The 17,677-nt window shown below is 38.9% G+C and overlaps 1 protein-coding gene across 1 annotated transcript in view; it reads right to left on the minus strand.

Moving 5' to 3' along the window:
* Slc8a1 (solute carrier family 8 member A1) overlaps positions 1 to 17,677 on the minus strand; it is a 262,575-nt gene that overhangs the window by 46,664 nt on the left and 198,234 nt on the right. The window contains exons 2-7 of the mRNA XM_051175160.1: positions 16,080 to 16,186; positions 12,713 to 12,733; positions 12,273 to 12,290; positions 12,151 to 12,165; positions 8,304 to 8,372; positions 3,089 to 3,219 (exon numbers count right to left, since the gene is read on the minus strand). Coding sequence (XP_051031117.1) covers positions 3,089 to 3,219; positions 8,304 to 8,372; positions 12,151 to 12,165; positions 12,273 to 12,290; positions 12,713 to 12,733; positions 16,080 to 16,186 — 361 coding nt within the window. The remainder of the gene's footprint in view (positions 1 to 3,088; positions 3,220 to 8,303; positions 8,373 to 12,150; positions 12,166 to 12,272; positions 12,291 to 12,712; positions 12,734 to 16,079; positions 16,187 to 17,677) is intronic.

The raw sequence follows: 17,677 nt of genomic DNA on the forward strand, positions 1-17,677 counted from the left end.
GCATCTTGGCTAATGCCAAATTCAAAGCCCTGTGTGGAATGTAAGAAGAAATGACCTCAGTTTTTCCTACATGGAGTGGGAACTTGCAGTATATCTCTCCAAAGAGGACAGAACATACTGTACTACAGCCAGGGTCAACAACTCCCTCATCCCAGAGATAAGCAGTTGAACATGGCTCCAGCAGCTGAGCACAGACTTCCCCACCAAACGACTGCTAAAGATCAAACTTTTAAGAGAAATTAAACTTATTCTTTATTAACATGGGGAAACATAGGTATATATTTAAAATGTAGAAAATTTTAACCACAGGGGCAGAACCAATGTTTTTCTCCAAGGGCTAAAGTTGTACCTGGGTGGTTTGCTTCATTTATGTGAGAAAGGAGAGTGAATCAAGATGGATTAAAGTTCAGACAATATTTTCTATATTCATCTGGAGAGCTCTTAAGTGGTTAGTGACATTCAAGACATTATAGTCAGGCATTGGTGGCACATGCCTTTAATCCCAGCACTCAGGAGGCAGAGGCAGAGGCAGGTGGATCTCTGTGAGTTCAATGCCAGCATGCTCTACAGAGCAAGTTCAAGGACAGGCTCCAAAGCAATACAGAGAAACCCTGTCTCGACTAAACAAACAAACAAACAAACAAACAAAAAGACATTATAAACACCTCACACTAGACAGTGAGTATTAGTAAAGGGTGCCCCCAAGATGACCATTAGGTGTTAACAATGATATGATTGTGTTTGTAAACTTGAGGATGGGATACAAAGTTATTCTAGAAAGTTAAAAAAAAAAATCAGACAAGCAGACTTTATATGTAAAGAAACTGGAGACCAGGGAGGCTTTCCAATTCTAGATTGTGGCATCATACCAGAGAGGGCTCTGTCTGACTAAGACATTTTATTTTATTTTATTTTATTTTTGCCAGGAAACATTATCTAACCTAGTACTTTACTAAGAGGCTGCTACTACTGCTCTTTACATGTCAGGTGCCTGGGAAAGCAAGCAAGCCTGGGCATCCTCTAAGGTAAAGAGTACACATACTCTATAAAAAGCACTGGAGTGAATTAGTTCTAGAAATGGCAGTCTCTGTTGTGGCAAGTGACACTGAACCATTTGGTTTCCACTGGGGGGAAAAATGTTGTAGGAGGAAGAGTGAAGTTGGATTCACATGGACACAGAGTAATGGAGTGGGCAACAGAAATTGATAGGCTGCGTTTCAGGGGAGAATACATGAACTTATGCATTCTCTCTTCACATGCTCAATGAGCCAGGCTCAAGGATATGCCATGCTGGGCTCTGAAAGTGGGATCTTTCCTGAAATCTTCATTCCACTGTTTACCCTTCTTTCAATGGGTGTGAATGGAGAAACACACTAAGAGGTAGATTCTTAGTGGCCTGAAGAAGGTTTAAGTGTGTTTTTATCTTTTAAAACTTACAGAGATCTACAAGGATGACCCCAACTAACAATCTAAGCAATAGTGGAGAGGCTATCTTAAATGCCCTTCCCTGATAATGAGACTAACTACTACCTTATATGCCATCCTAGAGCCTTCATCTAGTAGCTGATGGAAGCAGAAGCAGACACCCACAGCTAAACTCTGAGCTGAACTCCTGGAACCCAGTTTCAGAGAGGGAGGAGTGTTGAGCAAAGGGGTCAAGACCAATTTGGAAAAACCCACAGAAACTACTGACGTGAACTAGGGGGAGCTTATGAACTCTGACAGCTGGGAAACCAGCATAGGATCCACCCAGACCCTCTGACCATGGACGTTAGTTAGGAGGACTGGGCAGTCTGGTAATGGATCAGTATTTATCCCTAGTATATGAATGGATTTGGGAGCCCATTTCACATAGAGGTTTACTCCCTCAGCCTAGACACATGGGGGTGGGGAGAAACTGTGCCTTGCTCTAAATGATATGACAAACTTTGAAGACTCCTCATGGAAGTCTGCTCCCTGGGAATCAGAAAGGGGATGAGATGGGGGTTGGTGGAGGGAACAGGGGAGGATAGGAAGGGGTGGGAACTGGGATTGACATGTAAAACAAGCTTGTTTCAAATTTAAATGAAAAAATTATCAAAAAAGTTCCAATTTAATTGCAAAGACACCTTTTAACATACTACCTGCCAGGGATGTCAATTTGGGGATTAGATTTAATGAACCAACAAAAGGAAAAGAGGCAAGTATTATTAAGATCCATGTAGGATTTTGAGGCTTCTATATTAGCCTGCTTCTATGTTTTTCTTTGGTTGTTTGAATAGGCATCATCTCCTTTTGAAAAGTAAGTAAAGAAAATATTGTTCTGCTCTGGGATTGTAATTCTGGTTATTACAAGAAGCCCCTTATCCCATTGCACAACTGAAATTAGCTCCACCTTAAGTACCCTTAGATACTAAGGATCTGTGTAGGGAATGGGGTGGGTGGGAAGGACTGGAGCAGAGCAGTGGGTTAGCAGGGACACAGAGGAAGTTTCATCCCATGTATCTAACTCATAAAAGAATGACATCTATTACTGGGAAAATTTTAAATCTGGGCTGAGGATGTAGCTCAGTGGTACAGTGCTTGCCTGACATATGAGAATCCCTGGGTTTAATACAAAGTACCCCCCTCCCAAAAAATGAAGTAGCTAATCCAGTCTTATCAGCTCATGAACAAACTGTATAGTTGTAGACACTGCAACTTTGGTAGGCAGTGCTAAATAGCTTAGATATAAATGACCATTCTTCCAAACCACAGCCTTTGAATTTCCACATGGCAAATACTTGGCTTTTTTCTCATGCACAAGAATCTCTCAAAATCTACTTTTGTAGCCTCCTTTCAGATGAATCCCTTCCTTCTGGGGTCAGTTCTGACTCTGTCACAGTGCGAAACAGCTGCTGGACTCCGGTTCTGATGCTGTTTACTGTACAGGATTTCTTGGTTCTCTGCTAACTCCACAATTTCAAATTAGATCTGACAGCCTTTTAGTGAATGAGCCTGTACGTGAAATCACATTTTCCAGTATCTCCAGAAGGCTCTTACAGCACAGGCCACAACAAACCAACCACTATGAACAAGCTGACGGGCCAGGCAGTGTGGACAGACGTACCTTGAATTCATAAGACTCTTCAATGATCACCTCCAGCTTGGTGTGCTCTCCCAGGATGGGGCGCCCCATTTCTGCAATGCGCCTCTCCTCCTCCTCTTTGCTAGTCAGTGGCTGCTTGTCATCATACTCATCTGGGAAAGGAAAAGCAAGATTGTGAACAATGTGTTCCTTTATATTTGCAAGTCCTAGGATCCTACTATATGAAGAGCAGGGAGGAAGGATGCCCAATTAAAAGTATCTTGGGAGAGATGGTGAGACTGAGTGGAGGAGAGAACAGAGCTTTCTGGATGGGGTAATGCCACACTGAAGCAGCAGATGATGGAAATACAGGACCAGTTTCATCTCATGTGAAATCACGGAGTGGGAAATGCCATGTTCTGGGCATGAAACTGAGAGAGACCCTACTGCACATCATCTGTGCTGAGGGAGTCACCCAGCTATTCTCTGTGAAGGTGTCCAGTTTAGCAGTCTACACACATTTTTTTCCCCAGCAAGAGACCAAAGGGAAATGCAATTAAAAGTCTTAAAGTGACCGTGAGGGATGTGAGAGTTTGGTCTTCTCCTTTCAATTTTCCAGAGGTATCAGAAAATGCCTCAGGGGGCCAAAGAGACATGGAAGGGAAACTCTGATCTTAGCTTTACCCTTGGCAAGAGTCCCTGTCACAGGTTCAATTCCAAAACATCCATTTTATGTTTCCCTGAGATGGCTGGGCCCCAGTGCATCCTCTCTGGTGCAGAGGCAAAATATATTAGGAAAGCCTTGACCGTGTTAATCTTAAAGCAAACAAAGAGGGTGAGGGTGAGGCCTTTGGGGAGCTAATATTCTCTGTGAGCATGATTATTTCCAGACCCACCAAGTAGCTCTCATTCTAGGAGAGGTGGGGGGTGGAGGGTGCTCAGAAATGAGTCAATAGACAAGGAGAAGCTCACAGAGTTGTCTCTCTCTGCATGGAGGTCAATGGGATAAATCCAGCTGAAAAGGCCAACCATATGTGGAGGGCAAACATTTGTCCTGTAATCACCCTTGTCCTTTAGGTCCAGGATGCTGGGAAATGATAGGCTACTTCCTCAGAGCCAAGACAAGCACTCATATCCAGGGAGACAGTGGTGTTGCTATGGAAAAACCTCCATTCCATTCGGAGGCCCTCACCTCCAGGATATATGGGCAATTGCTTGTGAGTGGAGTCTGTTGTCTGAGTCATCCAGGCTGAGAAGGACTGGCCTTTTGTTCAGGCTTCCTGACCTGCCTTTTGCATTTCGACCCCAGCTTTAGCAGGGGTTCGTACCTTCTATTTCCTGCAAAGAGCCGTAGCTTCTCCTCTGCTCTGGAATCCTATTATAGTTGGTTCTATTTATTGAGCTAGCAATTGTTTCAAGGGGATGATTTTTGGCTAGCAGTCTACTGTGAGGACTGGGGTTGGGAGATAGAGGTGCTGGAAGCATGGCTAGCACCTTTGATTTCATGTGTCAGAAGTAATGGACGGCAAAACTGCAATGTAGCTGCTGACATATTTTTTAGCATGTATTTAATAATGTATTCTAAAACAATGCATTTTAAATCACCAGTGGTCTGTAATCCCACCAAATCAAAGAAAAATAAAAATAGGTTATTCAGCCTGCCGAGAAGCAATTGAACATGAGCAAAAGCAAATCGGAGAGAAAGGGAAATTAACTGTAAGGGTGGTAAGGTATTTTGTACAAGGATTGGGAATTTATAAATCAAGGAGAGGCAACTATTAGAGTCTCCAATATTGTCCTTCTGAAATCATGTGTTCTAGTGAAGGGGGTGTGTGGACTTGTGTGAAGCTCATTTACCTACTGTTCAAATCAATCATCACTTGGTCAGTGCTTTTTGGTCTTTGGACCAGTCCTTCAGGTTGATTTTGTGTCTTTGTCCAAGTCTCTGACATACACTGAATAATGATGACTTCTCTCAAGAGAATTACTGCCTCTTAGATATCTATTTGAAATGCAAAGCTATGTGTGGGAGAATATTTATTGTGACAATCATTTCCATGATTTAGCTTACAAAGGATAAGTTGTTTGGAATGGGACTCAAGGTAAAAAACAGAGAATAGTTAGGGAGGGAAATTAATGTAGTGGGATTGTTCAGGGAAGCATCTCACACAATGAAATGAATCTGAAACATGGTGTTAAATACATGGGCATGAAAATAAATGAAATCAAATCATCCTATGAGTGAAAAAATGTCCCCACCCAAATAATTCAGTCTTTCTGGTCATCAACAAAAACATAGTTTAGTGTACCCAGGTCAGGTCTATAACTACTTCCCAACATCTGCCATTCTTTCATTTAGGATCAAGTATACTTGACTAGCTAGAATTCAATGACATTCCTTTCATTGAAATAAAAAAAAATATTTTCTTCTTATGGCAAAATAGTTTTTTTGTTTTGTTGTTTTTAATTAGGTAAAAGACAAGGTACTTAAAAATGTCACAGTATGTAAATTACAATTTGCTTAGTATTCAACCTTAACAAAAATCTCTCCAGAAGCTGAAGTGTGGATATCTCATCTTACCAGTATTGATTTTTAATATAAATCAATGCTAGGGAACATGTTTCTACATCTTGCTATGCTCTTGCTCTAAAGTATGGGCTTACCCATTATGCAATCACCCAAAATGCTCCTTTACCCTCATTTAGTTATATTAAAGTGCCTTGTTCCCTCAGTATACCAACTGACAACTGGAACTTAGTAAATATCATTCAATTCCTTAATATTTATCATGTGCTGAACATAAAAAATATCATATGGCTTCTGGATTATTTTAAATTATCTTTACATACAAATACCTGGTCTGTATGTAGACTTTGAGAGCTAGGGTATACCTCAGCACTCTTTGGACTGTCTTTACTTGTATCTAGTACAAGGTACAGAATGTCAAAAAAATTACTCAAGTATTTGTTATGAGATTCTTCAAGTTACCACTAGTAATATTTTTCACTTGCTCATTTTATTTTAAAATAAAAGGACCATCCATTATTTAAGCACATGCTATCGTTTTCTTAGAATATGTCATTACAGACATAGTCCTCCTCTTTCTTCAGCTATCTTCCAGAAACTTCTTGTGTAGTGGGGAAAGAGGCACATGAGTGAAAAACTAGAATCAGTTTGGTGGTGACTGACAGAGAAGTGTGGGAAGAATCTTCCGCATATGGGAGTCATGGAAAGCATCAGGCTAGAGGATTCATTTGAAACTACCTTTGAAGTGTGTAGAGAGCTTGCCTGGTGTGTGAATATGATGATAAGGATGACTAGGAGATATAGAAGTGAGTGGTCATAATTCAGGCATGGTAGATACAGCATCGTGGAAAGGTCAGGGCTATTTTCATTTGATGAGGATTATGTAAATCTAAGAGACAGTTATAGTTATTTGTACTTGAGAGATGAAAAATGGATACATCTTATGGCTCATCTATAATTGCGGTGATATATTAGCAGTTGATGTAGAATTTTGATGAATAGAATTGAGTCTTTTTTTTCCCCTTAGTGTTTTCCTTAGATGTGCCTTTATTAAATAGGGAAATGGTTCAACAGAATTTTCAGAGTCAATTACTTTATTTGTTTCTTCCTCTCTTTGAATGAGTAGATCAAAAACAGATTATTTTATTGTAGCCTAGGTCACTTTATTTCCTTATGTAGGCAGCATGAGAACATGACAGAGTTTTGGTTCTACTTGTTAGAGCTAAATAATTTTCTCTGTGCCCAACTCTGGGTCTTATTGTCTCTCTTTTTATGTACATATTCATACTTGTAAAGCTCACCAGTTTAATTGTGACATTGTATGTAGGTATAGGATATGCAATGTTACAATCTTGACCATTGTATATAGGATATACAATGTTGCAAATCTTGACCATTGTATACAGGATATACAATGTTGCAATCTTGAACACTGTATACAGGGTATAAAATGTTGCAATCTTAACCATTGTATATAGGATATACAATGTTACAATCTTGACCCACCAAAACAATATAGAGGCACTGTGTATTATCAGCAACCATGGCTGAAAACCAGTGTTGTGAGGACACAGAGAATCCCCAGGATAAAAATCACCAGAATGCACTCTTTGTTCTTTATAGTGATCGGCTTTTATAAACAACAATAAAACACATTTGCTTTAGGTCTCTGAGTTCTGGAAACAGATGAATTATGTAAAGCTGCTTGCAAAGCTTCCTGGTTGAAGCCAGATCTTGAAGCAGTGTCATCGTGATGAAGGGGTGAGAGTGGGATATTCCTTTTAGAGGACAGTGTCGCTCACATGGCTAGTTCAATACAGAGGTCTGTACCAAGGAGACAATGTCATAGCTTTCTTTTCTTTTTTATTTTTCTTTCTCTCTCTCTCTCTCTCTCTTTCTTTCTTTCTTTCTTTCTTTCTCTTTATTTATTTTAATCCCAACAAATAATATAGAACTTAGAAAGTAGGGGAAAGGCCAGCAGCGGGAAAGTCTTACTTTGGCTCTTTGTCCAGAACTATATGCATAAGCCTGAAAACACAGGTCACTTGACAATGTTTCAGCTCCAGCTGGCCTCTTAGGTTAGAACTCAAAAAGATTTCCATTTTTAGTCCTTTGAGGAGTATCATGAGAAAAATCTGTAGTTGTAGCTTAGAATTATGATTGTTTGGTGGAGGTATGGTTTGTGAGGGGGAGGCAGGTCAGGTCAGGTAGAAGTATTTCCAACCACTGAGGTCAGTGATGGGCAGCAGTAATGACTGAAGGAGAAGGTACTGCTGTTCTTAGCTATAGACTCCCTGCTAGGAGCTCACTCGTAAAACATAAGGCCTCAGTGGATCCCAGAGAGCTCTGTGACCCTTGAGTTGCCCTGCTAACATTTCTTTGTTTCCTTGTACACCAGGAAGTCACATTTTGGTAGGAAACACAAATTGTTTTGATTTTACATTAAAAAAATATCATTACACCTAGATGAAAACTGAAGTGTAAAAGAGATATTTGTAAGAAATCTAAAACATATAGAAATCCGAGATAAAGAAGGCATTGGATCAGCCTCTCTCTAGGTCCATATGATCTCTCCAGACTGCCTTCGGGTTTTGATCAATGACAGTATCCCAGGTGTCACTTGTCAATCAGCAATATTTCAGAAGGCCCGGGGACTGACATCTACAGTTGTAATTAATAAGGAGTATACCTGAAGGCAGTGGTTTTCAAAGCCCACAGGGAAACGAGTACCTGAAATGCTGATTACAGTGGAGGGAAGCGGATGATCTCTAGCATGAACCTTCCTGAAGACAGGTTGGCCTAGCAAAAGGACAGGCAGAAAATCAGCAGGATGGATCACATTGCTTTGCTCTCAGTGACTTTTGAAGTTAGTAAGCTAAAAAACAGCACCCAGACACACACACTGCAAGCCATGTTAGTATGGGTGGTTATAGTTCCACCCCTGTAGGCCACAGGGAGAATTTCTGGTGGTTACCAATAGAGATTACCACTCACAAATGGGGGCAAATGTTCCATAAGCCAAACCAAACCATGCTTGATTAAGGTTGATGGATGAGATAATGAACCTCTTTCCTTGTGGTAAGAGGTAGAATCAGTCTAGCACGTGTTTGAAATGGATGAGCCAGGTCCTTCAATTACTGATTACAGAGGCATCATCAAACAACTGAAAGCACTTGGTGTAATGACATGTGTGCTGATTTTGAGGCCTATTAGTGGCATCTGTATAGCCCTTAGCAGGCTATCTTTTCTGTTTTCCCACATATAAAATGCAGGTCGGATCAACTCCATTTATGTCACATATTTCTTTGAAGGTCAGGGAATATAAAACCCTTGTGAAGGTGCTCACTACATCCATTTCCTGTGCAGACTGCAAAGTGTCATATAGGCTTCCATGGAATAAGGACATGTCATTATCAGCCAATTTCCATTAACCAGGACCTTGGATTACATTGAACTTCTTGTTCAGGTAGTTGCCAGCACCCGCTGCTTTTGTCTACAAAGATCTACTGAGAATTAAACTGAGAATCTTGAGACTTGGTCCCAGGACCAGGTCTCTGCCACTGGTTTTCCATTTAAATGCGGACAAGAAGTTTCGTCTCTTGGAGATGCAGTTTTCTCAGTTGTAACATTAGGCAAACTTTGATGGAGCGGCTTTGTCCCTCTAATCCATACATTGGTGTGGTGGAAGTGTTCTCATGTGTCAGGTGTTAGGCCCTTTTAAATTGACCGGCATTGCAAGTCTGTTACAAGACCACAAAATGAATGATTGGAAGAACAACATTAAAGACATATATTGAGTGTCATGTAATTTTAGGGAGAGCTATAGCTGTATGTCTTAGAAGTTTTAGGGGAACCAAATACACCTTCATAGATTTTTCCAAGATACTGGATTTTATTTAAAAATATCTCTATGTGTTCTAATTTTCCCCTTATGGGCATTTCCATTTATGTTTCCTTTGACTATCATTCATAATGATGACTTTTTATAAGATGAAATTGTACTTTAGAGTGATAAAGAGTTCAATGTATAATATCAATAAGAAGGGAAAATAAAATGGTTTATACCATTGGACCAGACAAATGACAGGGTTAGTGGTAGGATAGTCATCAAAGGGCCTTTTACGTAGAGTCAGAAAGGTGGTTGTTACTGTCTTAGATGAGTGGTTCGGGGTAGATTAATCTTTTTAAACTTTTTTTTCTTCTTCCTGTAAGTGTGCACAACAATATAGTCCAAAGAAATGGTAATAAAATAATGTTCATTATAAACTCTAATGAGTTATAATGTTATCATAAAACCACAAAGTTGGGGGGGGAATGAGATCATAGATTCAAACATAGGTCTTTCTGTGAGACAAGGGCTAGAATAGCAGGTGAAGATTTGCAAATTTCAAAGGCACCTCCAGCATTCAATGTCTATTACTAACAAGGTCTCTAAAATATTGGTGTATTGGTGTGAAGCTGAAGACCAAATGGTTTTCATTTGTTTGTTTTGTTTTGTTTTCTTTGTTTGTTTCCATATATACAATTTCCAAATTCCACATCCATAATCATCCCTGCAAATTCATGTAAAACCTGCAAGCTAAGTCCAAAGGCTACACTAATTTTTCTCTTCTTCCTTGCACCTCAAAGCCTTGACTTCAAATCCCCAATGTGGCTTCAAAGAGAACTCTTTAGGCCTTATTGCTGCTGTTCACTGTACAGACCTAAGTTGCAGACGTGTTTTAGAGGCATCAGTAGCAACTGAACCCTGTGATTTCTGGTTTGATTAGAGAAGAAGGAAATAAAGTGAGATAGTATTCAGCTAAGTAACAATTAGAATAATGTGGAAATTTGAAGTATGTCCTGGAATAGTCTCCCATTCTAACTGCACTGGCTTCTATATTAGGAGATGTCAACAATGGACAGACTTCTACTTTTGGTTAAGTTTCAGTTGTAGGGGGACCCAGTGAGCTACTTATATTGTAGAAACTTTCTGAGAAAGTGATTGTATTATGTCAGATGCAGGATACGGATGGCCAAGGCCGGAGATGCTGACATGAGGGTTCTGGGAAACTTTATGGAAAGGATTTGTAAGAAAAGCAAAAAGGGGATCCTGCTAACTGAGGCATTAAAAGGGAGGGTAGTTCAAATATCATGGAAAGAAAGCCTTAGAAATGGAACCTTCCCCTTACATATGTAATGCAAGATGGCCAAAGACATAGATGCACTCTTAATAAGGTACTCTGAACTAAAACTGTGTAAAGTCTCACGAGGTTGCATAGAATGAAAGGAACAGCCACACAGTAAGTTATTTCTGGAGACTATGGTTGACTTTAGAAAGATAATCTACAAAGTCATGAAGGTAGGCAAAACAAATTTCTCCCATCTTCAACTCTCTCTCAAGGGGAGCTCTTCACCCTGACAGAACTGGAGTATTTACAAGATGATGTCAGTGATCTCAGATCTCAGTGTATCCATACTTAGATGCATGAACAAGCCTTGGAGGGCAGAGTCTGGGAAAATCTGACTTGGGAAAGGCTTGACTGGTTTGGATTCAGGGCTTTCTGTAAGAAGACTACCCTATTTAACATTTTAGGTTTTTTTTCTAATTTCTGTGTCTCTGAGCATCTATGAGTCATTCTGTCATTTACTGCTGTGTCTAGAGATGAATTGGGAACAGTCATCCATATAGAGCCCTTCCATACAGAAATGCCATGTAAAAAAGTTCCACTCTGGGCAGAAACACTTTGGTACTCACTATCCTTGAGTTAATACTAACAGTGGCTGATATCAACCCCCATGCGTACTACAGCATTTTCATTACTATAAATGTTGGTACTATTTCCTTCTTTTTTTTTCTTCTAGCTTTTGGATTAGTATTTCCATGATACATCAGAAATTTTTGGTGCTTGCCTAGCATATTGCAAGAAGCCACCTAAGAAGTGGGTCACTAGAGACATTTTCAGCTTTCAGCTTCAGACAAGTTAGAGCCATTATTGGGCAGTCACCTTCCTCTCTAAATCTACAAAATCATTGTGAAAATGTGAGAAGGTATGCAGGGTTAAAAGATGCTGCAAAAGGAATGGTTTCCACTTGTGCACAAGGAACTAGCTTTAGAGAGGGAAGTACTTTGGAATTAAAGCTTTAAGCTTTCTCATTGGGATCTTGAATGTGTATGTAGCACATTGCAATGCACCTCATGTGGCAGAAATAGCTTGTTACTATGTTTTTAGCTCTAAAACAAAGTGCTCAAAGAAGGGCTTGGGTCATAATCCTCTCCTAATGTGGCATTATCTACTTTGGGGACTCTAATGATCCTTGGCCATGGAGTTTGTGTAGTTATCATAGCCACCATCTGAGGCCAGCTATCTTCTCTTACTCTGGAACACTGTGCAGATTAGTATCAAGATACGAACAGTTAGAGTTTTCTAACTGTGAGTTTTCTAACAAATAAACATGACTCTCATAGGCTGTTATTAATGTGTAAAAATGTTAATGTGTAAACATGTTATTTGTAAAATCAGCAAGAGGATAGTATGGACCACAGTTCCATATTAATTCAGGTTACATTTGGTTTGGTATTTAGGCATTATCTTACCATATAGGCACTTTCCTTAATTAAAAAGAAATAAAACAAGAAAAAATATTTTTAAAAATGCAATATACTGACAGTGACAGTAAAAGTATAATTATGTAGTATTCGAGTTGAAAAATTCATACCTGTTAATGTGAAACCACCTAAAAAAGAAAAAAAGAAAAGAAATGTCATAATTTAATTTACATTACAAGTAAGAATTATTACTGATGTAAGCTGCTGATAACCCACCTGAGTTACACAAAAACTTGCCAGATTTATTATTAAGAGGGATATGAGAAGTCCAGTTATAACTGAACATACTCTTTTAAGATTATGCAATTTAGTGCACAATCACAGTTCTTGTAGATACCCAAGGAATCACTGTTCCTTTAAAGCTTATATACACTGAATTTAAAATGTGATATGGATGATGTGGCTTCAGCTACAATGAGACCAGTAGTCTTAAATGAAAATCTGGCCAAACTACAGACAGAGATAATAATCAAGAGTTATAGTATCATCTTAGAGAAATAGAAAATAACCTATAAAAATGGGAAGGAAATGCAAGAAATGAAATGCTTACCAAGCTCATTCAATAACAGGGCTGTGAAGGAAACGGACAGAGACAAACACAGAATAAGAGACCAAATGAATAATGAAAGAGGAATATTAGCAGAAAGAAATCCAGGCAGTTCTTACTAGAGCGGGGAAACCCTTGCATATATATATATATATATATATATATATATATATATATATATATATATAAATGTGCACCCCAAGGGAATGCATTGTTGGGGACATTTCCAAATAAATAACCCCAACAGGAATATTTTTGTTTGACTGATAAAACAAAACAAAACAAAACATATCCTTATATGTCTCTGTGTATCTCCTAAGATATTTCTCCCACAGTTGTCGACATATAGTGCTTACAAAATATGCTGTGACATTGGAGAAGGTAATCTTTAATTGGGTTTGTGGGTGGGATTCTCCTTATAAATATTGTCTGAGAGCTAATAAATCACATGTTTGGAAGTCTTTAGAGACTAAAGACCTCAGCTATCTTCCATGAGAACATGTAAAAGTCCCTAGAAAAATCCATTGGCCTGCCCTCCTGGAAGGAGCTTTTAGCCCAGGTAAAGTTCTCTTTGCATATTTTACTTAGTAGATATTTTGACTCCCCCCAAAACTGTCTATGCTATTTAAATTCTCAAATCATAAGAAGTCCTAAATTGACATGTTTATTAGTAACTTCTACACATTAACAGACTAACCAGAATACTTTCTGGTGGGTATTTAACTCCAGAGAAACTGACAGGGTGAGGAATGTGAGACAGTCTATAATCTAGCTTTTTAGATCATATTTTTTAAATACAGTTGGGACCACAGCACTTTATTTTAATAAAAGTTAACCTGCTAAGCAATTCAAATTAAAGGCCTCCTGGGTTGTCTACAGGAATATGACAAGTGCTTGTTTTCAGCCCAGTTTTCCCTGTACCATGGTCTTGGAATTAGAGGGAGCCTAGGAAAACAAAGTCAGTAAGTTTACTCATACTGCGAAGAATTCATTTGGCTGGTATGAAATGGGAGAACACCATCAAGGAATTTTAATTTGCTTCTATATGAGGACATATTTCACAAAAACGACAGTCGAAAGAGCTGCATGCAAGGCGACACTTCTCGAGATAAAAGACAGCTCTTTGGAGGAAAACACTCAGAAATAAATGCTTCTTCCTGGATGCCAATGAGACATCTTTGATCTCATCTTTGTAATACATATTTTTTGAAGTCTTTTTTCTTTCTGTTTACTGACAATGGGTTCTTCTTAAACAACTTGTATTAAAATGAGTCCCAAGTGTGCCTTTCTGCATCACTCCTGTTGCCATTTTGGACTTAAATCAAGTATATCAGGAAAAACAATTTTTTTTTTGCCTCAGATGGACTCTGAGGTCTCAGAATGGGAGATTGTATTTCCCCAAATTGCCAAGTCTATATGCCATATATATTGCATTTCTTACCCTGCATTTAAAAGCTAGAATAAACTTCTCTTTCTTCTTTGTGAAAAGAAGCTCATATAAAGTAGGGAAAAATTAGGGAACGGAATTGACTTCTCTTTGCAAATGTTTCCTAAAACTGTGAGAACCAACAGAATCCAATTATAAAATTCTCAAAGAATTAACAAAAAAAAAAAATGTCATTTAAAAATCTAGTTGTAAGAATAGCACTGTTCAATTTTTTTGTTACCATTCATATTCAAATTGTGTTAATTCTATAAGTATCAAAAGATTTTAGAGTATGGTTAGGATTAGTGTAAGACAGGGTTAAATGTTTACAAGGGCCTGTGGCCCTTTAGCTACCGAAACTGACCTCATACATATGACTGTGGTTTCATATGTATGGTATTTTATATGTTAGAGTTTATTATTATTATTATTATTATTATTATTATTATTATTATTATTATTGAGATAGGGTCTTGCTATGTAGCTCAGGCTGCCCTTGAGCTTTCAATCTTTCCACTTTGATCTCCCAAGTGCTGGAATCACAGGAGTGTGCCATCATGTCTAGCTTTATGGCTTCTTCTAAAGGATATGTTTGATGATATGGAAAATACAAAGTAAGTACATTAGCTTTTTGACAGCAAGAGTCATAAGGCTCCTTGTTCTTATTAATTGCTTTTTTAAAAGCTGGGGCTGGACAGATCGGCACACACCTCTCAGTACTTTGGAGGTAGAGGCAGGAGGATCAAGAGTTCTAGGTCATCGTCAGCTACATACTAAGTTCAAAAGCCAGACTCAGCTTCAGGAGACCCTGTCTCAAAAGTACAAAAAGACAAAAAAACAAAGCAACCTTCTCCTCAAACCAAATTCTCTAAGAAACCTGATCACTGAATTTTCTGTAATTTCTTATAAATTGCTATTCGGTTCATGCATGTCTACTATGAACTTTTAGGTAGGTTTCCTTTTCCATATACTTTTATCCACAAGGTATGTCAGAGTGAACTTTTGCAGCCACATTTTTATGTGGTTCTGAGGTAATGAAAAGTAGAACACCCTCTCTTATCGCCTGACTTCTGAATTAAAGAATTTCTTCCAGCATTTGTTAATATTTAGCAAATTCTTGTTGCAATGAAGGTTAGTCAGCCCTTCCTAAAGACAATGGCAATTGCTTGGCTAATCCACTAGGGAAGGGAGATGAACCCCGCTAAGTTTCAAAGGCAATGGCATTTAGTACTTGAAGCCAAGGAAGAGGAGAGAGTTAAGTGTGAGAGTAGGGAGACACGGAGAGGGAGAAGAGAACAGGTTCTCGCCAGTATGTCTTTGTATACTCTCACACCTTTCATTCCTCTTCTTATCCATTTTGGTTCCTCAAGCACAAGGGAGAAACTGCAATCTTTCTCATATTCCTCACGATCAAATATTCTAATGGTAATGATCTTCCTGTGGGGACACAAGACAAAGGCAAAACAAATGGTTGGAGTCACACGCTCATGCTCTAGATGTCCACCAAGCTGAATGTTATTGTGATGTTAACGGAGGGAGAATTGGCAGCACATGACCTTCGGGCATATGTAAAAGGGCATCTTGGGGGCTCTTTGCTGGTCTCCACTGAGGTTTCTGCGTTAATGGATTACTTGCATGAATCTGCCTGCTTCTTCCACAATTACAAATTAGGATGACAGAATTTGGACATTGCATAATATTAGTGCCAATTTCCCCAGCTATGGAGGCTTGATTGATTGTGCCCCAAATTAACTTGCAGTCCTGCATGGTGCACAGTGGCCATGACTGGCTGTTCTGTCCCCACCGCTGCCAGGGTGAGAGCTATGCCCTGTTACATAGTGGAGGCATGTGTGCGTTGTGAGTCATGTTCTGAAGGATGCGGGCGTCCAGGGAGGCACAGGCCAGCAGAAGCTGTTGGACGCAGCCCTGGAGCAGCTCCCCCACCTTTCTTCTCACTCATCTCCACCAGGCGGGGTTCTCCAATCTCAATGAAGAAGGTCTTGTTTTTCTCATACTCCTCATCATCAATTACCTTGACTGCAATTGTTTTGCTGAAACAAAGAAGAATAGAAATTGACGAACTGGGGAAGAAGCATGCAAAGGGACACAGGCAAGAGGAAAACAAGGTTAGAGAAGTCATTGAAAACACAGTTCCTTTCCCAGGGCCACAGAATTAACTTGGACAAGTACAGTTCTCAACATGAATAAGGTTGTCATTGGTATGCAAAAGAAAAGCAGAAAAGCAGACTACAGTAAGGAAAGAAAAAAAATACTTATTAAAGTATTGGACTCTGGTGTTGTCTTAGCTGTGACAGCAAGTTGTTGCTTTAGAAGAAGTTAATAAAGCACAGTAGGGCCAATGAGACTCTGCAGTGGGTAAAGGCACTTGACAGCCAGATTGATGGCTTGGGTTTTGCCCACGGAAACCACCTGCTAGAAGGAGGGAACTGACTTCAGCACGTTGTCCTCTGACCCTCACTCACACGCATGGCAGGTACACCCCCACACATGTATGCACACATGCATACCCTCACCCCTCACACTTGCACACATAAATAGATAAGGGGAATAAAAACACAATAAAAATATTGACAGAGATGTTATTCGAAGTGGTGGGTAATTTTCCCTATCTCTGTGTTTTATTTTATTTCCGAGCATAATATTACATTTTTTATTACATCATTTTCCTTCTTTTCTTTTCTTCCTCCAGACTTTCCCAAATACCTCTCAGTACCTTAAAAACATTCATGGCTTCTTTTTCCATTTACTGTTGTGATAATATATATTATATACATTATATACATGTATAATGTTACTTGAATATATAACTTTTCAGGGATAATTATTTGGTATTGGACAACCAACTGGTGTGTTTTCAAGCATAATATTTTTGTCATTACATTTTATTTTGATTAACACAACATATGTGTAAAAGCATTATAGAAGAGAATGAAGTCTCTTTTCTCTTTCTACCCTAGGGGCTTAGAATCTAACTTATTTAAGTTACTTGGAAGTTGTTCTTATTTTGTTTGCATTTCTAAAGATAGAAACTGTACAGCTGTTTCAAAAGTGTGTTGCCAGTGGAAGGGACAACTGCTGATGTAATTATTTCCATTCCGTGCCAAGCTGAATTTCAACTTTCATTAAGCTACGGCATTTACACTTCTTTTCAACTTCATAAATACACTGTGGTGTTTCGTGGAGAATTCTTTTATGTAGTCCATCCTCTAGTAATGTTTGCCCTATGGTCTTATGGCTGTGAATGATTGATGAGTAGACAGGACAAATGCAAATATTATGCAAATCTAAACTCCAGTAATGATACCAGATGTAACTCTTGATGGATCTGAAAATAGATCATTCTAATATTACCTTTTAAAACTAACAAAGCTTAAGTGTGATATATATTACAATTTACCCAGAGCCTCCTAAATACTGATTTAACAAGTTTTTTAAAATAACATTCACTGAGATAATATCTGATTAGAGTTTTGAAACAGTAGGCTTGCATAGACAGAAAGCTTTAGTGACATAGAGATCCT

Source organism: Phodopus roborovskii, unplaced genomic scaffold (assembly GCF_943737965.1).
Source record: "Phodopus roborovskii unplaced genomic scaffold, PHOROB, whole genome shotgun sequence".
In the NCBI taxonomy this organism is placed as follows: Eukaryota; Metazoa; Chordata; class Mammalia; order Rodentia; family Cricetidae; genus Phodopus; species Phodopus roborovskii.